Source organism: Carlito syrichta, unplaced genomic scaffold, assembly GCF_000164805.1.
Source record: "Carlito syrichta isolate Samal-C Ts95f unplaced genomic scaffold, Tarsius_syrichta-2.0.1 Scaffold311120, whole genome shotgun sequence".
NCBI classification, from domain to species: Eukaryota; Metazoa; Chordata; class Mammalia; order Primates; family Tarsiidae; genus Carlito; species Carlito syrichta.
Genome location: NW_007255216.1, coordinates 207,285 through 224,549, shown reverse-complemented (window position 1 = coordinate 224,549; position 17,265 = coordinate 207,285). Strand labels below are relative to the sequence as shown.

The following is a 17,265-nucleotide window of genomic DNA, read 5'->3' as shown; positions in this document are numbered from 1 at the left end:
AACCTCTGAAGAAAAACAGCACCAACACCACATCCATGGGCCAATAACATAACCAGACATCACAAGGAGGAAAAAATGGAGAAGGTCTCTTTCAGAATCACCTAGACTCAGCTATGACATCTGTAAAACTTGAGTTGTTTTCAACACCACAGTTCAGTGTTTAAACACTGCCATTTGTCTTCAAAATAAAAACAACCCCCCCAGGGGCCCCCATTTTATGGGGAATCCCACCACCTTCCAGTCAGATGGCCTGTGCCCTCCACCCCAACCATTTCTCTACACTCTAACTTTCCATCTTTCCTCTGCCCGTCCATGCCCAGCAAGGACCAGCACAGGGGAAGCCTCTGCCCCCAGAGCCCTTCTTTTTTCCAGAGAGAAGATCCTGACCCCAAACTAGGCTTCAGGTGCCCTGCTCTGGTGAATCTCGTTGGGGTCCTCCTTGGGGGTCTCCTGTGGCACCCTCACCAAGACAGCAGGAGGCAGAGGCTGGTGGGGAATGCCACCTCCCTGGGGACTGTATGAAAGTACCCACTCATTTCTCTCCTCTGGACCAAATCCAGAGAAACCACAGGGCAGCACAGGAGACACAAGGTGCTCCAGAAAAGCCGTCTGGGTCTCCAGCCTGCCTTTACCAAGCCTGGTTTCCCACTGCCACAGCCTGACTGGGTAGCCCCATGGCCTTTTCTTCTCCACCTGCAGTGATAGGGATGCTCAGAGCTTTCCAGGGCACCACCTAGAACCATGGACATCCCCCTCCATCTATCTGCCCCTATGGGTCCTGGCTTACCCTTGGTCATCCAACAACCAGCAGACGCTGAAGGCCCAGCCATGTCCCCAGAGCCCTCCCTCCTCTAGTTCAGCTCCTTCCTGCCACTTTCCCGGTCCCCTCACCTTACAGGTTGCCCAGAGTTCCATATGCCTCCTAAAATGGGCAACCCTGCAGCAGGAGGGATCCTTGGGGATTAAGGTCAACATCCTGGCTTTGATACCACACCACAGTTACGCAGGATGTTACCACCAGGGAGTCTGTGAGAAGAGTTTAGGGAATTTTCTCTGCATTATTTCTCACAGCTCCATGTGAGTTGACAACGAGCTCCAGATAAAAAGTTTGATTTTAACATGTGTGGATCCCTGAAGTGACCACCGTTCTGAGGTTGTGTGGGTCTAGCCACAAGTGCCATGGGGCTGATACTATCGATTCTTATTATCTGTGGTAGTTACATTCTATAAAGTTACCACAGGCCAGGTGCGGTGGTTCATGCCTGCAATGCTAGCAGTTTGAGAGGCTGAGGCAGGAGGATGATTGGAGGCCAGGAGTTTGAGATCAGCCTGGGCAACATAGCAAGATCTTGTCTCTACAAAAAAAAATTTTTTTTTAATTAGCCAGGTGTGGTGGTGCCTGCCTAGCTACTCGGGAAGCTGAGGCAGGAGGATTGCTTGAGTTTATAGGATGAGCTGAGACAAGAAAGCAGAGCCAGTGTTACCCTGGGAAAGTTCACGTCAGACGACTCATATTTTTCACTGCTCTGTGCATGTCCGTGAGTGTCCTCAAAAGCTCTGTGAATATTCATTTTAGGGCTACAAGTAAATATTTGCAAGTAGGTGAATTCCGAAATACAGATTCACATTAGCTGGGCGTGGAGACACACACCTGTAGTCCCAGTTATGTGGGAGGCGGAGGCAGAAGAATCACCTGGACCTAGGAGGTCGAGGCTATGGTGAGCTCTGATTGTGCCTCTGTACTCTAGCCTGTATGTCAGAGTGAGAGCCTGACTCAAAAATAAAAAAACATACAGATTCTGCAAATAACAAGGTTCTACTGTACTTCCAAAGGTCAAGTGGGGACCCAGAGCTGCTACCGTTGAGGCTGAAGGCAGGAACAGCTGGCAGCACAGAAGCTGCCCCAGAGAGCCCTCCTGCCATAAGGTTTCTATGGTCCTCAGCCACAGGACACCGAGGCTCAGCTCACCATCTCCAGCTCTATATCCAGGAGTTTACAGGCACCATACACAGGCGGCTTGGCTGGAATAACACCAGAAAAAAAGAGGCTTTGTAAGTGTCAGGCTGTGGAAGTCACTGCATGGGCACAAGTGGGACCTAGACATCGGGGTCACTTACAGTCGTCAGGTCTCATTTGTCCCGTGGGTCTTCGGATTGGGGTGCCAGACACCACTACGGAGGAGGCACGACCATGATAGCCCACGGGCAAGTGCAACCTGTTGAAGGAAGGCAAGAGAATGCAGGGCATAGAGCTGTTACAGATGTAATTTTTAAAATTTAGGTCAGATATGGTGGCTCATGCCTGTAATCCCAGCACTTTGAGAAGCCAAGACAAGAGGGCATCACTTGAGCTTAGGAGTTTGAAGCCAGTGTCTGGGTCACAAAGTGAGACCTCAACTCTACAAAAAAGTCAAAAAATTAGCCCAGCACGGTGTGCTCCTGTAGTCCTGCAACTTGGGAGGTTAAGGTGAGAGGATCACCTTAGTCCAGAAGGCTGAGGCTGCGGTGAGCTGTGATCATGTCACTGCACTCTAGCCTGGGCAACAGAGTGAGACTCCGCCTCAAAATATAAATAAAAATAAAAATTAGAAACAAGGAATTTCCATATAGTTCGAAAATCAAAAGGTACCCCAAGTGTCCACTCATGGAAGAATGGATAAATAAAATGTGGTATATCCATACAATGGAATATTATTCAACTTCAAAAAAGAAGGAAAGTGTAACACATGGATGAGCTACAGCACAGATGAACCTCAGGTACATAATGCTAAGTGAAATAAGCCAATCACAAAAAGACAAATACTGCATGATTCCACTTTATGAGGTAGCTAGAGTTGTTGAATTCATAGAGACAGAAGGTAGAATTAGGTTTTCTAAGGGCTGGGTGGAGGGGGAATGGGGAGTTATTGTTCAATGGGTGGAGGGGTAATGGGGAGTTATTGTTTAATAGAGTTTCAGTTTTGCAAGGTGAAAGGGTTCTGGAGACAGATAAGGATGATGGTTGCACAACAACGTAAATGCACTTAACATCACTCTACACTTATAGATGGTCAAGATGCTCAATTTTATCTTATGTGTGATTTTTTTTTTAATGTTCTGTTATAGGCCAGGTACAATGGCTCACACCTGTAATTCCAGTACTTTGGGAAGCCAAGGGAGGAGAACTGCTGGAGTCTAGGAGTTCAAGCCCAGCCTGGGCAACACGGCAAGACCTCAACTCTACAAAAAATAAAAAATTAGCCAGGAGTGGTGGCTCATACCCATAGTCTCAGCTACTCAGGAGGCTGAGGCAGAAGGACTGCATGAGCCCAGGAGGTCGAGGCTGTGGTGAGCTGTGATTGCACCACTGTACTCGAGCCTGGGTGACAAAGTGAGACTCCTACTCAAAAAAAAACAATATTTTTTAGGTTATGTGATTTCTTAAAAATCAAAAGGTACTTAAGGGTAATGTAAGACTTTCTCCCACCCTGGTCTAGAGCACCCATGGGGTGCTGAGGTAAATGCTAGACAAACAGCCAACAGCAATGGTTACCCTGTCCACAGCACTTAGCTCAGGCCAGGAGCCTTGCGAGGTGCTGTTTGTATTGTCTCCCTTTTCACCTAATCCTCATGAGAGCCCTGCACCACAGGTGTCATCAGCCAGCACCAAGCAAACGTGGGCTCCAAGTGTGCCTCTGGCTTGGCCACGGTCACCCATTATGAAGTGGTGGCACCAGGATTCAAACCCAGGTCTCTCTGAATGCAAAGTTCTGCTGCTTGCTCTGCAACCCACTCCCCACTTAATACAAGAAGACCCTGGGAATAGGTCACACAGCGGGGAGCAGAAGGGCCATCCTGGGGCAACCAGCACATCATCAAGAGCTCTGTTTATAAGACAGAAATACAGGAGAGGACTTGAGAAAGGAAGCACTCCCAAATAGCAAAGCACACTGCAAAGCGATTTACAATAGCATGGCACTGCCTGAGCCCGCAGGTTCAAGACCCGCCCGGGCAACTTGGCAAGACCTCATCTCTACAATAAATCCAAAATTAGCCAGGCGTGGTAGCGCGCACCTGTAGTTCCAGCTACTCAGAAGGCTGAGGCGGAAGGATCGCCAGAGCCCAGCAGGTCGAGGCTGTGGTGGCCGGGAGTGGCCGCTGCACTCCAGTCTGGGTGACAGAGTGAGATTCCAACTCAAAAAAAAAAAAAAATAGCACGGCACTCCTGTGAGGGAATCAACCAAATACACTGAGAACTGCGTGTAGGTGAAAATGCAGTACATGATCGATAAAAACGGAAATGATATAGATGAACAATCCCCTTCTGGGAATATACTCAGAGGAACTCAAATCGCTCTATGAAAAAGATACCTGCACACGCATGATTATTGCAACGTTATTCACTATAGCAAAAACACAGAATCAGCCGTGCTGCCCATTGATTAAAAAAATGTGGTACATATACATGAGGGAATATTATGTAGCCATAAAGAAGGACAAAATGATGAACTTCGCAGCAACTTGGATGGATTTAGAGTCTATCATACTCAGTGATCTATCACAGAAGCAAAGAACTGAGTACCACATGCTCTCACTCATAATCGGACCCTGAACAATTATCATAATACTGTAAGAAAGGGATTGGCAGTAGCTGGAAACTGCTGGTGGGGTGGGGAGTACATTTCATCAAGAAGGATACCTGATTTCAAACCAGGTGAAGTGGGGACCAAAGTGAGGCCCAAACTTTACCTGCACAATGACCATTTATATACCTAACCTTGAATGGCACCCATCTTTAAAATAAAAATTGAAAAAAATGATGTTCGTGATGGGATTAGTTAGCATTGAACGGTAGCTCCTCAAAAGATATGGTGACACCATAACCCCCAGAAAATGTGGAAAAGAGCCTTTATAGATGTAACTAAGTTGAGGATCTTGAGATGAGATCATCCTGAATTATACAGGCAGGCCCGAAGTTCAATGGCAAATGTCCTTATAAGAAACAGAAGATGGCCAGGTGTGGTGGCTCACATCTGTAATCCCAGCACTCTGGGAGGCCGAGGCGGGCAGATGACTTGAGCCCAGGAGTTCAAGACCAGCCTGGACAACACAGCAAAATCTCATCTCTATAAAAAAAATCAAAAAATTAGCTGGGCGTGGTGGCATGCACCTGTAGTCCCAGCCACTCAGGAGGCTGAGGTAAGAGGATCACCTGAAGCCAGGAAGTCAAGGCTGTGGCGAGCTCATGATCATGCCACTGCACTCCAGCTGGGTGACAGAGCGAGACCCCAACTCAAAAGAGAGGGTAAGGGGAGGGAGAGGGAGAGAGACAGAAAAGAAGCCAAAGAGAAGTCAAAGAAAAGAAGAGAAGGCCATGTGAGGACAGAGGCAGAGACTGACATGAGGTAGCCACAGGAACACCCACAGTCACCAGAAGCTGAAAGCAGTGAGGAAGCAGTTGCCTAGACTCTTCTATGGGAGCACGGCCATGCCAACACCTTAAGTTCAGATGTTTGGCCTCCAGAACTGTGAGAGAATTAATTACTGATGTTGTAAGCTACCCAGTTTGTGGTACACTGTGAGATCAGCCCCTGGAAACTAATACAGGCCCATACCTCTCCTCACACGTAAAAGCAAAGTCCAGATGGATAAAGACCAAAATGTACAAAGAAAGGCTATTGCAGGCACTAGAAAAAAAATATAAAAAATATTTTCAGGTTCTTGGGATGGAGAAAGCCTCTCTAAACATGACACAAAAGTAAATGCCATAAGGAAAATGACTGGCATGTTTGACTTTATGAAAATGTAGAGCTTCTGTTTCTAGAAAGATGGCAAGCAAAGTTAATAGATAATATATTGGGAGAAAATATTTGCAAGACATTGCCAAGGAGGGTTAATTTCTATCTCTTTCAAACTAATAAGAGAGATGTGACTATATAGATGAACTGGCAGAGAAAATGCAGAAACATCTGTGAAAAAATATATAAAAAACTAGTATGGGTGCAGTGGTTCACACCTGTAATCCCAGCACTTTGGGAGGTCAAGACCAGAGGATTGCTTGAGCCTAAGAGTTCAAGACCAGCTGAGGCAACATAGACCTCATCTCTACAAAAAATTAGCTGGACATGGAGGAATGTGCCTGTAGTTCCAGTTACTTGGGAGGCTGAGGCAGAAGTATCGCCTGAGCCCAGGAGGTTGAGGTTGTGGTAAGCTGTGATAATGCCACTGTACTCCAGCCTGGGTGACAGAGTGAGACCCCCAACTCAAAAAATATATAGATATAGATATAGGTATAGGTATAGATATACAGAGGGTGCCAAAAATGTATACACATTTTAAGAGCAAACTGTATTAAAACTGCAATATTTACTATGTACCAATAACAAGAGATGAATATAAGTCAAATTAGACTTCTGCAATTACAAGAAGTGCTCAAAATGGTTACCCTCGTCATCCAGACACTTCTGATTACAGCGAACTAAAAGTAATCATCGCTTATAACGTGTATACATTTTTTGGCACCCCTGGTGAATATAGATATATATATATTTTTCAAAAACAGTAACAGAACTACTATGAGGATCAAATAAATGAATGTAACAGCCCACATTTTGAGGAACAGACAGTACCAGGCACACCTGAGAGTTCTCATTCATCTGAACATATAAGCACGGAAGGTGCTAAGACTCATCAAGAAACAAAAATAATACACAGTTTTAGCCAGACGTGGTGGTTCACACCTCTAATCCTAGAACTCTGGGAGGAAGAGGCAAGAGGATTGCCTGAGCCTACCAGTTCAAGCCCAGCCTGGGCAACTTGGTGAGACCCCGTCTCTACAATAAATCCATAAATTAGCTGGGCATGGTGGTGTGTGCCTATAGTTCCAGCTTCTTGGAAGGCTGAGGTGGAAGAATCACCTGAGCCCAGTAGGTCGAGGCTGCAGTAGCCATGAGCATGCCACTGAACTCCAGCCTTGGTGACAGAGTGAGACTCCGACTCAAAATAAATAAATAAATAAATAAATATATGGTTTACAAATGAAAGACTCCAGAAGGACCTTAGCAACTTAGAGAATCGAATCCCAACCCTTGCTGTGTAGACGGAGGAGCTTAAGGGACTGGCCATACAATCCCACAGCAGGTGCTGAGCCAAGGTGAACAGACTAGAAGCAAAGGCCCCCGTTTCCAGAGGCTGCAATAGCATGGTCACTACCAATTTTCCTCCTCAGTTCACTTTAACCTAAGGGGGGCTTGGCAGCTCCTGAGACAAACACACAACTGGAAATGGAAAGACAGACTTTGAACTTCTCCACACGTCTGGAACAGGACATACCAATTAGGCATCAACGCACTCTCCTTGCCCCTGAACATGATGCCGACGTTGGTTGCGTGCTGCCGAGAAGAATAGAAGTCCGTGTAGTCTCCTGTAGATGAAAGACCCAGGGGATCCCATCAGTGACCCAGATGCCGCAGGAAAGACGAGGGACAGTTCTAAGAGTGCACACAATGTCTACACAGCCCAGAGCTCTGTAGCAATTATTCCAGCAGTTATAGCATCATATGCAACACAAACAGCCTCACTAAGGATTCAGATTTTTTGCTGCTGCTTTTGATTTTTAGAGACAGGATCTCATTCTGTCACCCAGGCTGGAGCACAGTGATATGATCATAGCTCACTGCAGCCTCAAACTCCCAGGATCAAGCAATCCTCCCAACTCAGCCTCCCAGGTAGCTGGGACTACAGGGTTATGCCACCATGCCTGGATAATTTCTTTTAATTTTTAATTTTTTGTAGAGATAGGGTCTTACTATGTTGCCCAGGCTGGTCTCGAACTCCTGGCCTCAAGCTATACTCCTGCCTCAGCGCCCCAAAGTGCTGGAATTACAGGCCTGAGCCACCACACCTGCCAAGATTTGGCCAAGATTCATTTTTAAAGGCCCTATCTGAGAAACACAAAAGAAATAAGGAGACAAGATTGTCCAAAACACACAGTGGAACATGAAGATGGCTGATACCAACCCCCTTCTCGGGGCTTCTACCATAGACAACTGCTTGTGACCCCCAAGGCTCTCTCACACACCTCTGCTGCCACCTGATTCTCTCTTGTCCCTGTGTGTTCAAATCCTCACACCCCTTTGGGGTGTTCTCCTCCCTGAAGTCCTCCCCACTCTCTCTAGCAGGATTTCTGCCCCCCGAGTCCCTTCCTCTGAACCCTCCTCAGGGCAGGCCTTGTGTCCTACTGCTGTTCTGGTCATGCGTGTATACATCTTTGCCAGCTTGTGGCCACTTCAGGGCAGCCCCAGCACTGTCCTTATTTGTTGGACTCTCCCCTGGAGCCAAGGACAAGGGCATGCACATGGCAGGTGCAAATCAATGCCTGTTGATTATGATGGTCTGAACAGGGTGGCTTGCAAGCTGCAGTCTCTCATGCAGGAAATGGATTGCTAAAATGTACAGGAAAAACCAGTTGGGACAGTCTGCCTGTTTATCTTCCTAAATCTCCCCTCTAAAAAAAAAAAAAAGTTGGGCATACACCAACAACAGTCTAGACTAACAACAGAAGTGGTGAAGTGAAAAGTCTATGGGCAGACTGAGACTATGCCCTTGCAGCTGCCTCCCATCTTCAATCCCAATGTACAGAAGTCATAGCTGAGATATTTCTCATGAGAGGCTGAGACAGGAGGATAACTTGAGCCCAGGAAATCAAGACCAGCCTGAGCAACATAGTCTCTACACACAAAAAAAATCTCCACAAAAAAAGAAAAAGTCACACACAAAAAATTAGCTGGGTGTGGGGACTCACACCTGTAGTCCCAATTACTCAGAGACTGAGGCGGAAGGATTGCCTGAGCCCAGGAGTTTGAGGCTGTGGTGAACCATAATCGTGCCACTGTACTCCAGTCTGGGAACAAAGTGAGACCCTGACTCAAAACATAAATAAATAAAACAAGAAAGGGCACCATCAGTTAGCCAAGCATGAGGAATCCCTCAAAGACAACTGGTTTGCCCAACAATTGGTTTGCCAAAACATACACAGCCCTTGAGTGCATGACAAGGAGGAGTGAGGAACTGGGAGGGAGAAAGTGACTTGGTCCCATCCCCAAACCAACCCTCTAGCCAACTGAGTCCAGGCAGCCAGAGGCAGAGGCTCTGCCCAAACTCAAGAGCTGGTCCAGAGAGCCCCATCTTCCCAAGGGCAGGGCCAGCCAGTCCCTCAGCACACAGGGGCCCAGGAAGCCCAACAGGGCAGGCAGACGGACAAGGAGGAAGATAGATGTGTCTTCCCTCTGCCTCAGGCTGAGTTTCAACAGCTCCAACCTCTTGACTGGCACTCCAGCCAGAAACCCTGCATGGCTCCAACCAGGCCCTTCACAGCCCTCTGGCCTCTTTTCTCTAAATTGCTGACTCACGGGCTGAGCTCAGAGCACTGGCCCCACAACCTTTGGGGAGAGAGGACAGAGATCCGCTGCGCGGGCACCCACGCAGCTAGTCACAACCCTGAGTGGCCTGCCACTACCTGAGGCCAGCACTGCAGCCCTGACCACAGCCTAAGCGAATGCCAGACCTAGGTGCCAAGAACGGTCAGTGATGGGGAAGCGGCAACAGCCCCTCAGCCCCTCCTCGGATCCTCCCCCGCCACCCGTGGAAGGGACCCACGGCATATGGCCAGCCCTCTCAGGCCACTCAACCACTCTGTCACTATCTTAGTGAAAAGAATGCACTCACCTATGGTGGCTGGAAGGTGCATCGTGGCAGAAGCCTGGGAGGTGAATGCGCTGAAATATAGAACCAGGTCTTCAAGGTCAAACAAGTGGTGAAAGGGGGGGTGTCGCTGCTCTGGTCACCCACCCGCAGGCAAAGCCCAGTCATCCCCCGGATCCCGCTCACATCTCCAGTGGGGCCAGAGCTAGGCTGACCCTGTCCACAGCAGAGAGGACAGCTACCCACTATGGTCGAGACGCCTCTCCTGTGTCCACATTCCCTCTAGGAAACGGAACCAGAGCACTGGGGCTCCTTTCTGCTCTGGAAACCACACAAGCCACAGAGGATGCTGATGAGTACTAGCTGGGTCAGAGAGGGGGTCTGGGACCTAGTCTGGCCAGGACAGCTCCGTTCCATCCCACTCAGAGCCCTCCCACCAACTTGTCACCCCAGGCAGGAGCTGGATAGGGTCCGACTTGGCCACACTGAGGCAGCAAGACAGGACTCAGTGGCCCTGAGTACCACACGGTCCTCATCTTCCCTGCCGTGTCCCCTGCTCTCCACCCACATCCATGTGCTCCTCACCGCTTCCGAAGCTCCGTGTCATCTCGGAGCCTGGCTTGGCCAGCAGATAGCAGATTCTGCAAGAATGCTCTCGCCTCCTTCCAGGCAGCCTGACCCAGGCCCATAAAGCTGTTGAGAGCTGGCTAGGACCGAAACAGGGAGGAAGAAGATCACACACAGGAGGGCCCGGGGTATCCCTCCTGTCGATGGAAGGCTCGCCAGCCTGGCCACTTTCCTCCTGCTCACTCAAACTCTCCAGCCCTATACTTCTTTTTAGTTTTTTGAGTCAGAGTCTTACTCTGTCACCCAGACTGGAGTGAAGTGGCACACTCACAGTCACCTCAGCCTCAACCTGCTGGGCTTAGGCGATCCTTCCACTTCAGCCTTCTAAGCTGGAATTACAGGCATGTGCCACCATGCCCAGCTAATTTTTTTATTTATTGTAGAGATGAGGTCTTGCCATCTCGCCCAGGGTGGTCTCAAACCCATGGGCTGAGGTTATCCTCTCGCCTCCCAAAGAAGCTGCCAGGCATGAGCCACCGTGCTGTCTTCTATTCATCAAGCTGGAGAAAGGCATCACCTTTCTGATGTTGCTTCATGCCCTCATGGACTTATACACAACTGCACGAGCACAGGGGCTGCTGTCTGGCATGGTGGCCACGTGAAACCTGGCCTGGCCTTCAGTTAAGGGGGCTATGTTCCTCCAGTGAAGGCATACTCCAATCAGCAGGGGTATTGTGACCTAATCCAATCCCTTTTCTCCCTTCCTTCCTTCCTTTCTTTTTGACAGGGTCTCACTCTGTTACCCAAGCTGGAGTGCAGTAGCATGATCGTGGCTCACCATAGCCTTGCCCTCCTGGGCTCAAGTGACCCTTATGCCTCAGACTCTCAATTAGCAGGGACTACAGGCACATGCCACCACATCTCGCTAATTTTAAAATTTTTTTGTAGAGATGAGGTCTCGCTATGTGACCCAGGCCGGTCTTGAACTCCTGGGCTCGAGCAATCTTCCCATCTCAGCCTCCTAAAGTACTGGGATTACAGGCGTGAACCACCACACCTGCCCAAAACCAATCCCTTCCATGTCAGGTAAGAAGAGGTTTCATAACCAGTGAGGCATGGCAGAAAAAACTCATGTGGGTCCTAAGAGTGAGCGTTCCGGTCTCTGCTCTAATACTTCTAACTGTGTGGCCTGGGAGAACCATTCTCATTCTCTGTGCTCAGATCCCCATCCATCCAGAGATGATTCTGATTCTTGTGCCAGAGGGAGGTTGGAGGATTGAAGGAGAGGATGTGTGTAGAGTTCCTGGCACAAAGGTGGGATTCCACACGTACCCTGCTCCTTCCTGCCCCAGAAAGAGGGAAGCAGCATGTCCAAAGAGCTAACTGGCCAGGCACAATGGCTCATACCTGTAATTTCAGCACTTTGGGAAGCCAAGGCGGGCAGATTGCTTGAACCCAGGAGTTTGAGACCAGCCTGGGCCACATAGCAAAATCTCACCTCTACAAAAAATAAAAAAATAAAAAAATTAGTCAGGCATGGTGGTACATGCCTGTAGTGCCAGCTACTCAGGAACTCAGGATGCCGAGGTAGAAGGATCACCTGAGCCCAGGTCAAGGCTGCCATGAGCTACGATTATGCCACTGCACTCCGGCCTGGGTGACAGAATGAGACCCTGACTCAAAAGTAAAAATAGTAACTGACCATTTACAGGAAGTAAATTCATGTTCATCCCACATGAACATGTACTTTAGTGTACTTTAGGCTGACTCCTTGGGAGGAGACTGGGTATGGTGGCATGTACCTGTAGTCCCAGCTACTTGGGAGGCTGAGGGAGAAGGATCACATGAGGCCCAGGAGAGTCTGCCCTGGAGGAGGTGACCTGGAGAGCCCAGCTACTCATTCCCAGACTGGGCCTCAGTCTTTCCCACTGGGAAATGGCAAATCTGTCACAGCAGGCAAAGAGCTGAACCACCTGGACCCAAGTGATTGTCCACACAGGGGATGTGCAGAACAGACCCTTGGGCCACATCTATGACCCTGGCCCCGCACCCAGCTGGAGAGCAGAGCTCGTAGCCTCCTTGGGGAGCCCACACAGGCTTTGGACAAGAAGAGGCTCAAACAACTTGATGAGGAAATTAACCAGACATCCTGAAGACCTTCACCTCAGAGACATCTAGGAAAGACCGAGCACCGCCAGGACACTAACTAGCTTTTCACCTAGGAACCTACCTGGGGATGAGATGCCACCCTGAGGTACACCCCTGCCACCTCGTCTGTCTCAAAATGGCCCTAGCCTTACCCAAGTTAAACTGGGGGACCTCGGCCAGCACTGCCTCTATTGCAAGTGGAAGGCGGAGAGTATTTTCTTCGTAAATTTCATAATAAGTGCCACTGAGATCAGGGACAAGTCATGCCACAGTGTCCTACCTGATCAAAGACATCCTGGTGTTTGGAAAGGACAGGCCCGGTGAAGAGGTGCTTGATGACACTGAGGTCCAGAATCTGGTCGCCAATGGCCACCCCGATCCTCGGTCTTGGCTGGGAGGAAAAAGACGGCACTATCAGCTCTGGGAAAAGCCTTTGGCCAGGTGAGGTGCACTTACTCGGGAAGACTATCTCTTTAGAGCCCACGGTCCCCCTTCTGATGGCCTACTATGTGAAGAGGACTGATCAACTGAATCCCCAGCATCCTACCCAGCTCCCTTGTGCCATCTCTGCTTCCAGAACAAGAAGGAAAGAGAATCTGTGTTCCCTGAATGGAAAATAAATCAAATATCCCTCAAAGTGGGAAGACAAGGGATGGCCTCTCCAATCCTCTTATCCAGGCAAACTCCCCTGAAAAGTTCCCTAGGCATTGCTTAAATGCCTCCAGTGATAGGGAACTCACCACCTTACCAGAAAACTGGATTATTTTTTGGATTTAACCAAGGCCTTTGCTCGGGTAATTCATTTGAGCAGCAGAGCAATGAGTGCCCCAGCACAGTGCCAAGGACCAGGCAGCTTGGATGAATGTGCTTGCCTGGGCTCACATGGAGGAGAGCTTGGGAGGTAAGAGAACTGCCCGAAACCAATCTGCTCAGAATGTGTGAGGCATGTTCTCTTCTGCACCATGAAATCCCAGTATCCCTACTGACCTACTGACTCATCAGGTGTCTTAAATACTTCGCAAAGCCTTGAGCTTTGCCCATCAACAAGAAACCAGAGATCATGTCTACAGGCTTCACTTTCTGGGCTCTGGCAGGCTGAGAGAAGACGGCCATTTCTCCATGCATGTTAGCTCTTGGGGTCAGGGTAGACCAGAGCCACTCTCCTCCAATCCCTCGCTCTGAAACCCCACAGAGCTTGACCTGGAGAAGGCGGCCTGGAGAGCCAGCTACTCATTTTCAGCTTCACTGCTGACTCCCGGGGCCTCAGTCTCCCCCTCTGAAAAATGGGAATCTGTTGCTGCGGGCAAAAAGCTAAACCCTCCAAATGTCTGTCCACACAGGGGATGCGCAGGGCAGACCCCTGGGCCACATCTCTGACCCTGGCCCCACCCCCAGCTGCAGGCAAGAAGAAGCCACCACCATCAAGCATGCTCCGAAATCTGGTCACTATGTGGTTGCCTGCTTCTTCAGCTGTAAGCAAAACCTAGAAACATCAGGTAGTCACTTACTGCCCTCGTGCTTCAAAATATGACCCGGGGACCTGAGAAGAGAGTTGGGTAGGAATAAATCTCCTACTTTTAACCTTGGGCTTTGTTTTCTTCAGTGCCAGATCAGAAAGGTCTCCCAGGTGGGACCCAGGATATCTGGGCCACTAGCCTACTCCCTCACTCACCATTCTACCACTGTGGACAAGTTCCTGGTCCTCTCTGGGCCGTGGCTTGGCTTTCCATTTGTAATTTGAGGGAGACACACTAGGGAGAGAGAGCCCATGTACCTAACTTTAAGAGAACAAATATACTGTTTTATAACATTTGGCCACAGCTGATATAAAGTTGTCCAAAGGAAAGCTTTACCTAACTCCCAGATGGACGTAGAGGGGACAGTACAGGGTCAGGAGGCTGAAAGATATGAGGTCCAACCCCAAATCGGTCTCTTATTGGCTAGGAGACCTGGAGTGTGATGCTTAGCCTCTCTGGGTCTCAGTTTCCTCATCTGCAAAATGGGGACTATAGCCCCACTGTAGATTTACTGTGAGGATTCTATTTTTTTTTTTTTTTTGAGTTGGAGTCTCACTCTGTCGCGCAGACTGGAGGGCAGTGGCTGCTCCCGGCCACCGCAGCCTCGACCTGCTGGGCTCCGGCGATCCTTCCGCCTCAGCCTTCCAAGTAGCCGGAATTACAGACAAGTGTTACCACACCCAGCTAATTTTTTTATTTATTGTAGAGATGAGGTCTCGCCTGCCCAGGTGGGTCTCAAACCCGCGGGCTCAGGCAATCCACTCACCTCAGCCTCCCAAAGGCGCGGGATTACAGGCTGAGCCACCGAGCCCAGCTGAGGATTTTATTAATATCTGTAAATCTCTCACCACAAGCACATAAGACAGACACTCTTTATACTACAAACATCTAAGGCGCATTTCTCGGCACTGCATGAAAGTTGCTAAGACTCTGTGGACAGAAACAAAAGGAAACTCAGGGTGTGGTAAGAAGTAACCATGGCTGGGGTACAGCGGGGAGCTCATACTGACAAGGTACTTAGGGGACACCTCTCTGAGGAGATGACCCTAAGCTGAGTCCTGAAGGGTAAGAAGGAACCAGGCATGGAAGGAGCCGAAGGAAGAGCATTCCAGACAGAAGGAACAGCATGTGCTAAGGTCCTGAGGCAGGAAACTGCTCTTAGCATGTCTAAGAGACTGAAAAGCTGCCAGTATGGCTAAAGAGAGCGAAGGAAAGAGGCAGCGACGGGGCTAGACTACAGGGTCTTTAACAAGGCACTCAGGGGCTACCACCCCTACCTTCACAGAGAACACCACCGTATGCCCCACTAGTGCACAGGCAATGGAGACGGAGGGAGGGTGCCCTTGTATCTTTCTTTCACTCTCAACTCCCAGCCCAGGCAAGGACTGGCCCAGAGTTGGGGTTCATAAGCACTTGCTGAATAGAAGAATGAATGAAATCATGGCTGAATTAATGTGCTGTCTTCCAACCAAGTTAGGAAGTGCTGGCTGCCAACGTGGGGGAAGGGAGAAGAAGGTTTTTGCCTTGGCAACTAGCCCAGCCTGGAGAGGCAGCCGTCACCATTGGAATGTCCAGTGGCTGCAGTGACAACTTCATACGAAGCCCATTCAGGTGGAAGGCCCTGAGCCTTCTGGAAGGCTAAAGGGCCCGAACTCCACCCCAGCACTCTGATATCAGAGAGCAATAGGAAGGGGCTCTCTCTTCCAGATGTCCCTGGTGGCTGCCCCAAACATTCTAATATCTAAACAGCAAGGCATGGGGTCTTCTGAAAGCCCCAAGCCACACTCGAAGGGATATTAATTCGATTCTCCAGGAAACGCACGTCAGAGCACTCTACTGGGGTGCGCCTGCCACTCACAAATGTTTCTGTTGAATGTATTTGTGCTCCCAGAAAAGGTCAGGACACAACTGCTGAGAGGAAAGGGCTACAGGCGGACAGAGGGTGGGCTCTGCCAGCAGAGAGGGTGGTTGGCTAACACAGGTTAACATTTAACGTGCCTGGCAATGTGTCCTCCAGGGCACTGAGTGTTCACTTTCTGTGTCCTTGCAACACCTGATCAGACCTGCCAGTTGTGAAATCACAAGTTGACTCTTCTAGACCGAGGCATTTGCCTCAAACAGGCCACAAAAGGGCAGTCGCATAGGATCAATGACCAGCCATGGGGGAGGGAACCCCACTTTCCAGGAAGGGGCTGACAGTTAGGCACCCCATTTAGCAAACATTTCCTGAATATTGCTAGGTGCAAGCAGATTCTGGGCTTCTGTGGCTTCCAGAGCTGAGCCAGGAGTTTACCTTTAAAAAATACCATAAGGTCAGGCATGGTGGCTCACACCTATAACCCCAGCACTTTGGGAGGCCGAGGTGAGAGGATTACCTGAGCCCATGGGTTCGAGACCTAATCTCTACAATAAATCAACAAAAAGTTAGCAGGACGTGATGGTGCATGCCTGTAGTTCCAGCTACTTGGAAGGCTGAGGTGGAAGGATCGCCTGAGCCCAGCAGGTCGTGGCTGCGGTGGCCATGGGAGTGCCACTGCACTCCAGCCTGGGCGACAGAGTGAGACTCCAATTCAAAAATTTAAAAATAAAAAATACCATAAACAAATCCGAGGGAATCGACTTTTCCCACCTAGGGACTCTCTTACTGTCTATGTGCATTTGCTGACACACCCCGGTTTTCAAAGATTTCTTTCCACCAATCAGACTACACTTCCAAAGTGTCAAAGTTCGCTTTTCTGTCCCCAAAGGCTTCTGATCAGCCAGGGTATGCCAGAGCGCCCACACCACGAAAGACACTTGCCATCTTAGGTCCCACAGCTCTATGCCAGTAAATGCGCCGTCCCTCTGAGCCGCAAAACATACCGAGGTTAACTGACATTGTCTCCCGGTTCCGGGGTAGGGGATAACAGCGAGATAAACCACCCGCCCTGACTGGTGTCCCGGGGGAGGGAAACACTTGTTCTGCTTGTCTAGGAGGGACAGTGACATACTCCATTTCATCTTGCATGTAATTCTCACACAAACTTGCGGACACTAAGGCAGAGAGGTTAAATAACGCGCACAGCCAGACAGTCACCGGGCGGGATTCGAACCCACACGCACGGTCCAGGGACGGCTCACCCAGAGAAAGGCCCCAGCCCCCGTGCCGCTCCTGCCTCCGTTCCCTCCCTCCCCGCGCCCGGAAGCCAGAGCGCCGCGGCTCACGTTGCCTCTGGTGGAGAAGACGCCGTAGGGCAGGTTGTGGATGGGGAAGTCGGAGTCCTCGGCCCCTGGGACGAAGGACATGCTGGCGAGGCCCGGGCACGGAGGCGGCGAGGCCAGAGGGCGGCGGGCAGGACAGGACTCGACCGCA

At 49.8% G+C, this 17,265-nt stretch overlaps 1 protein-coding gene across 1 annotated transcript in view; it reads right to left on the bottom strand.

Moving 5' to 3' along the window:
• Positions 1 to 17,258, bottom strand: part of FAH (fumarylacetoacetate hydrolase) — a 34,953-nt gene extending 17,695 nt beyond the window's left edge. Inside the window, exons 1-7 of the mRNA XM_008068507.1 lie at positions 17,118 to 17,258; positions 12,677 to 12,787; positions 10,267 to 10,388; positions 9,706 to 9,755; positions 7,312 to 7,402; positions 2,119 to 2,216; positions 1,970 to 2,022 (exon numbers count right to left, since the gene is read on the bottom strand). Coding sequence (XP_008066698.1) covers positions 1,970 to 2,022; positions 2,119 to 2,216; positions 7,312 to 7,402; positions 9,706 to 9,755; positions 10,267 to 10,388; positions 12,677 to 12,787; positions 17,118 to 17,198 — 606 coding nt within the window. The 5' untranslated portion in view covers positions 17,199 to 17,258. The remainder of the gene's footprint in view (positions 1 to 1,969; positions 2,023 to 2,118; positions 2,217 to 7,311; positions 7,403 to 9,705; positions 9,756 to 10,266; positions 10,389 to 12,676; positions 12,788 to 17,117) is intronic.
• Between the last annotated feature and the right edge of the window lie 7 nt (positions 17,259 to 17,265).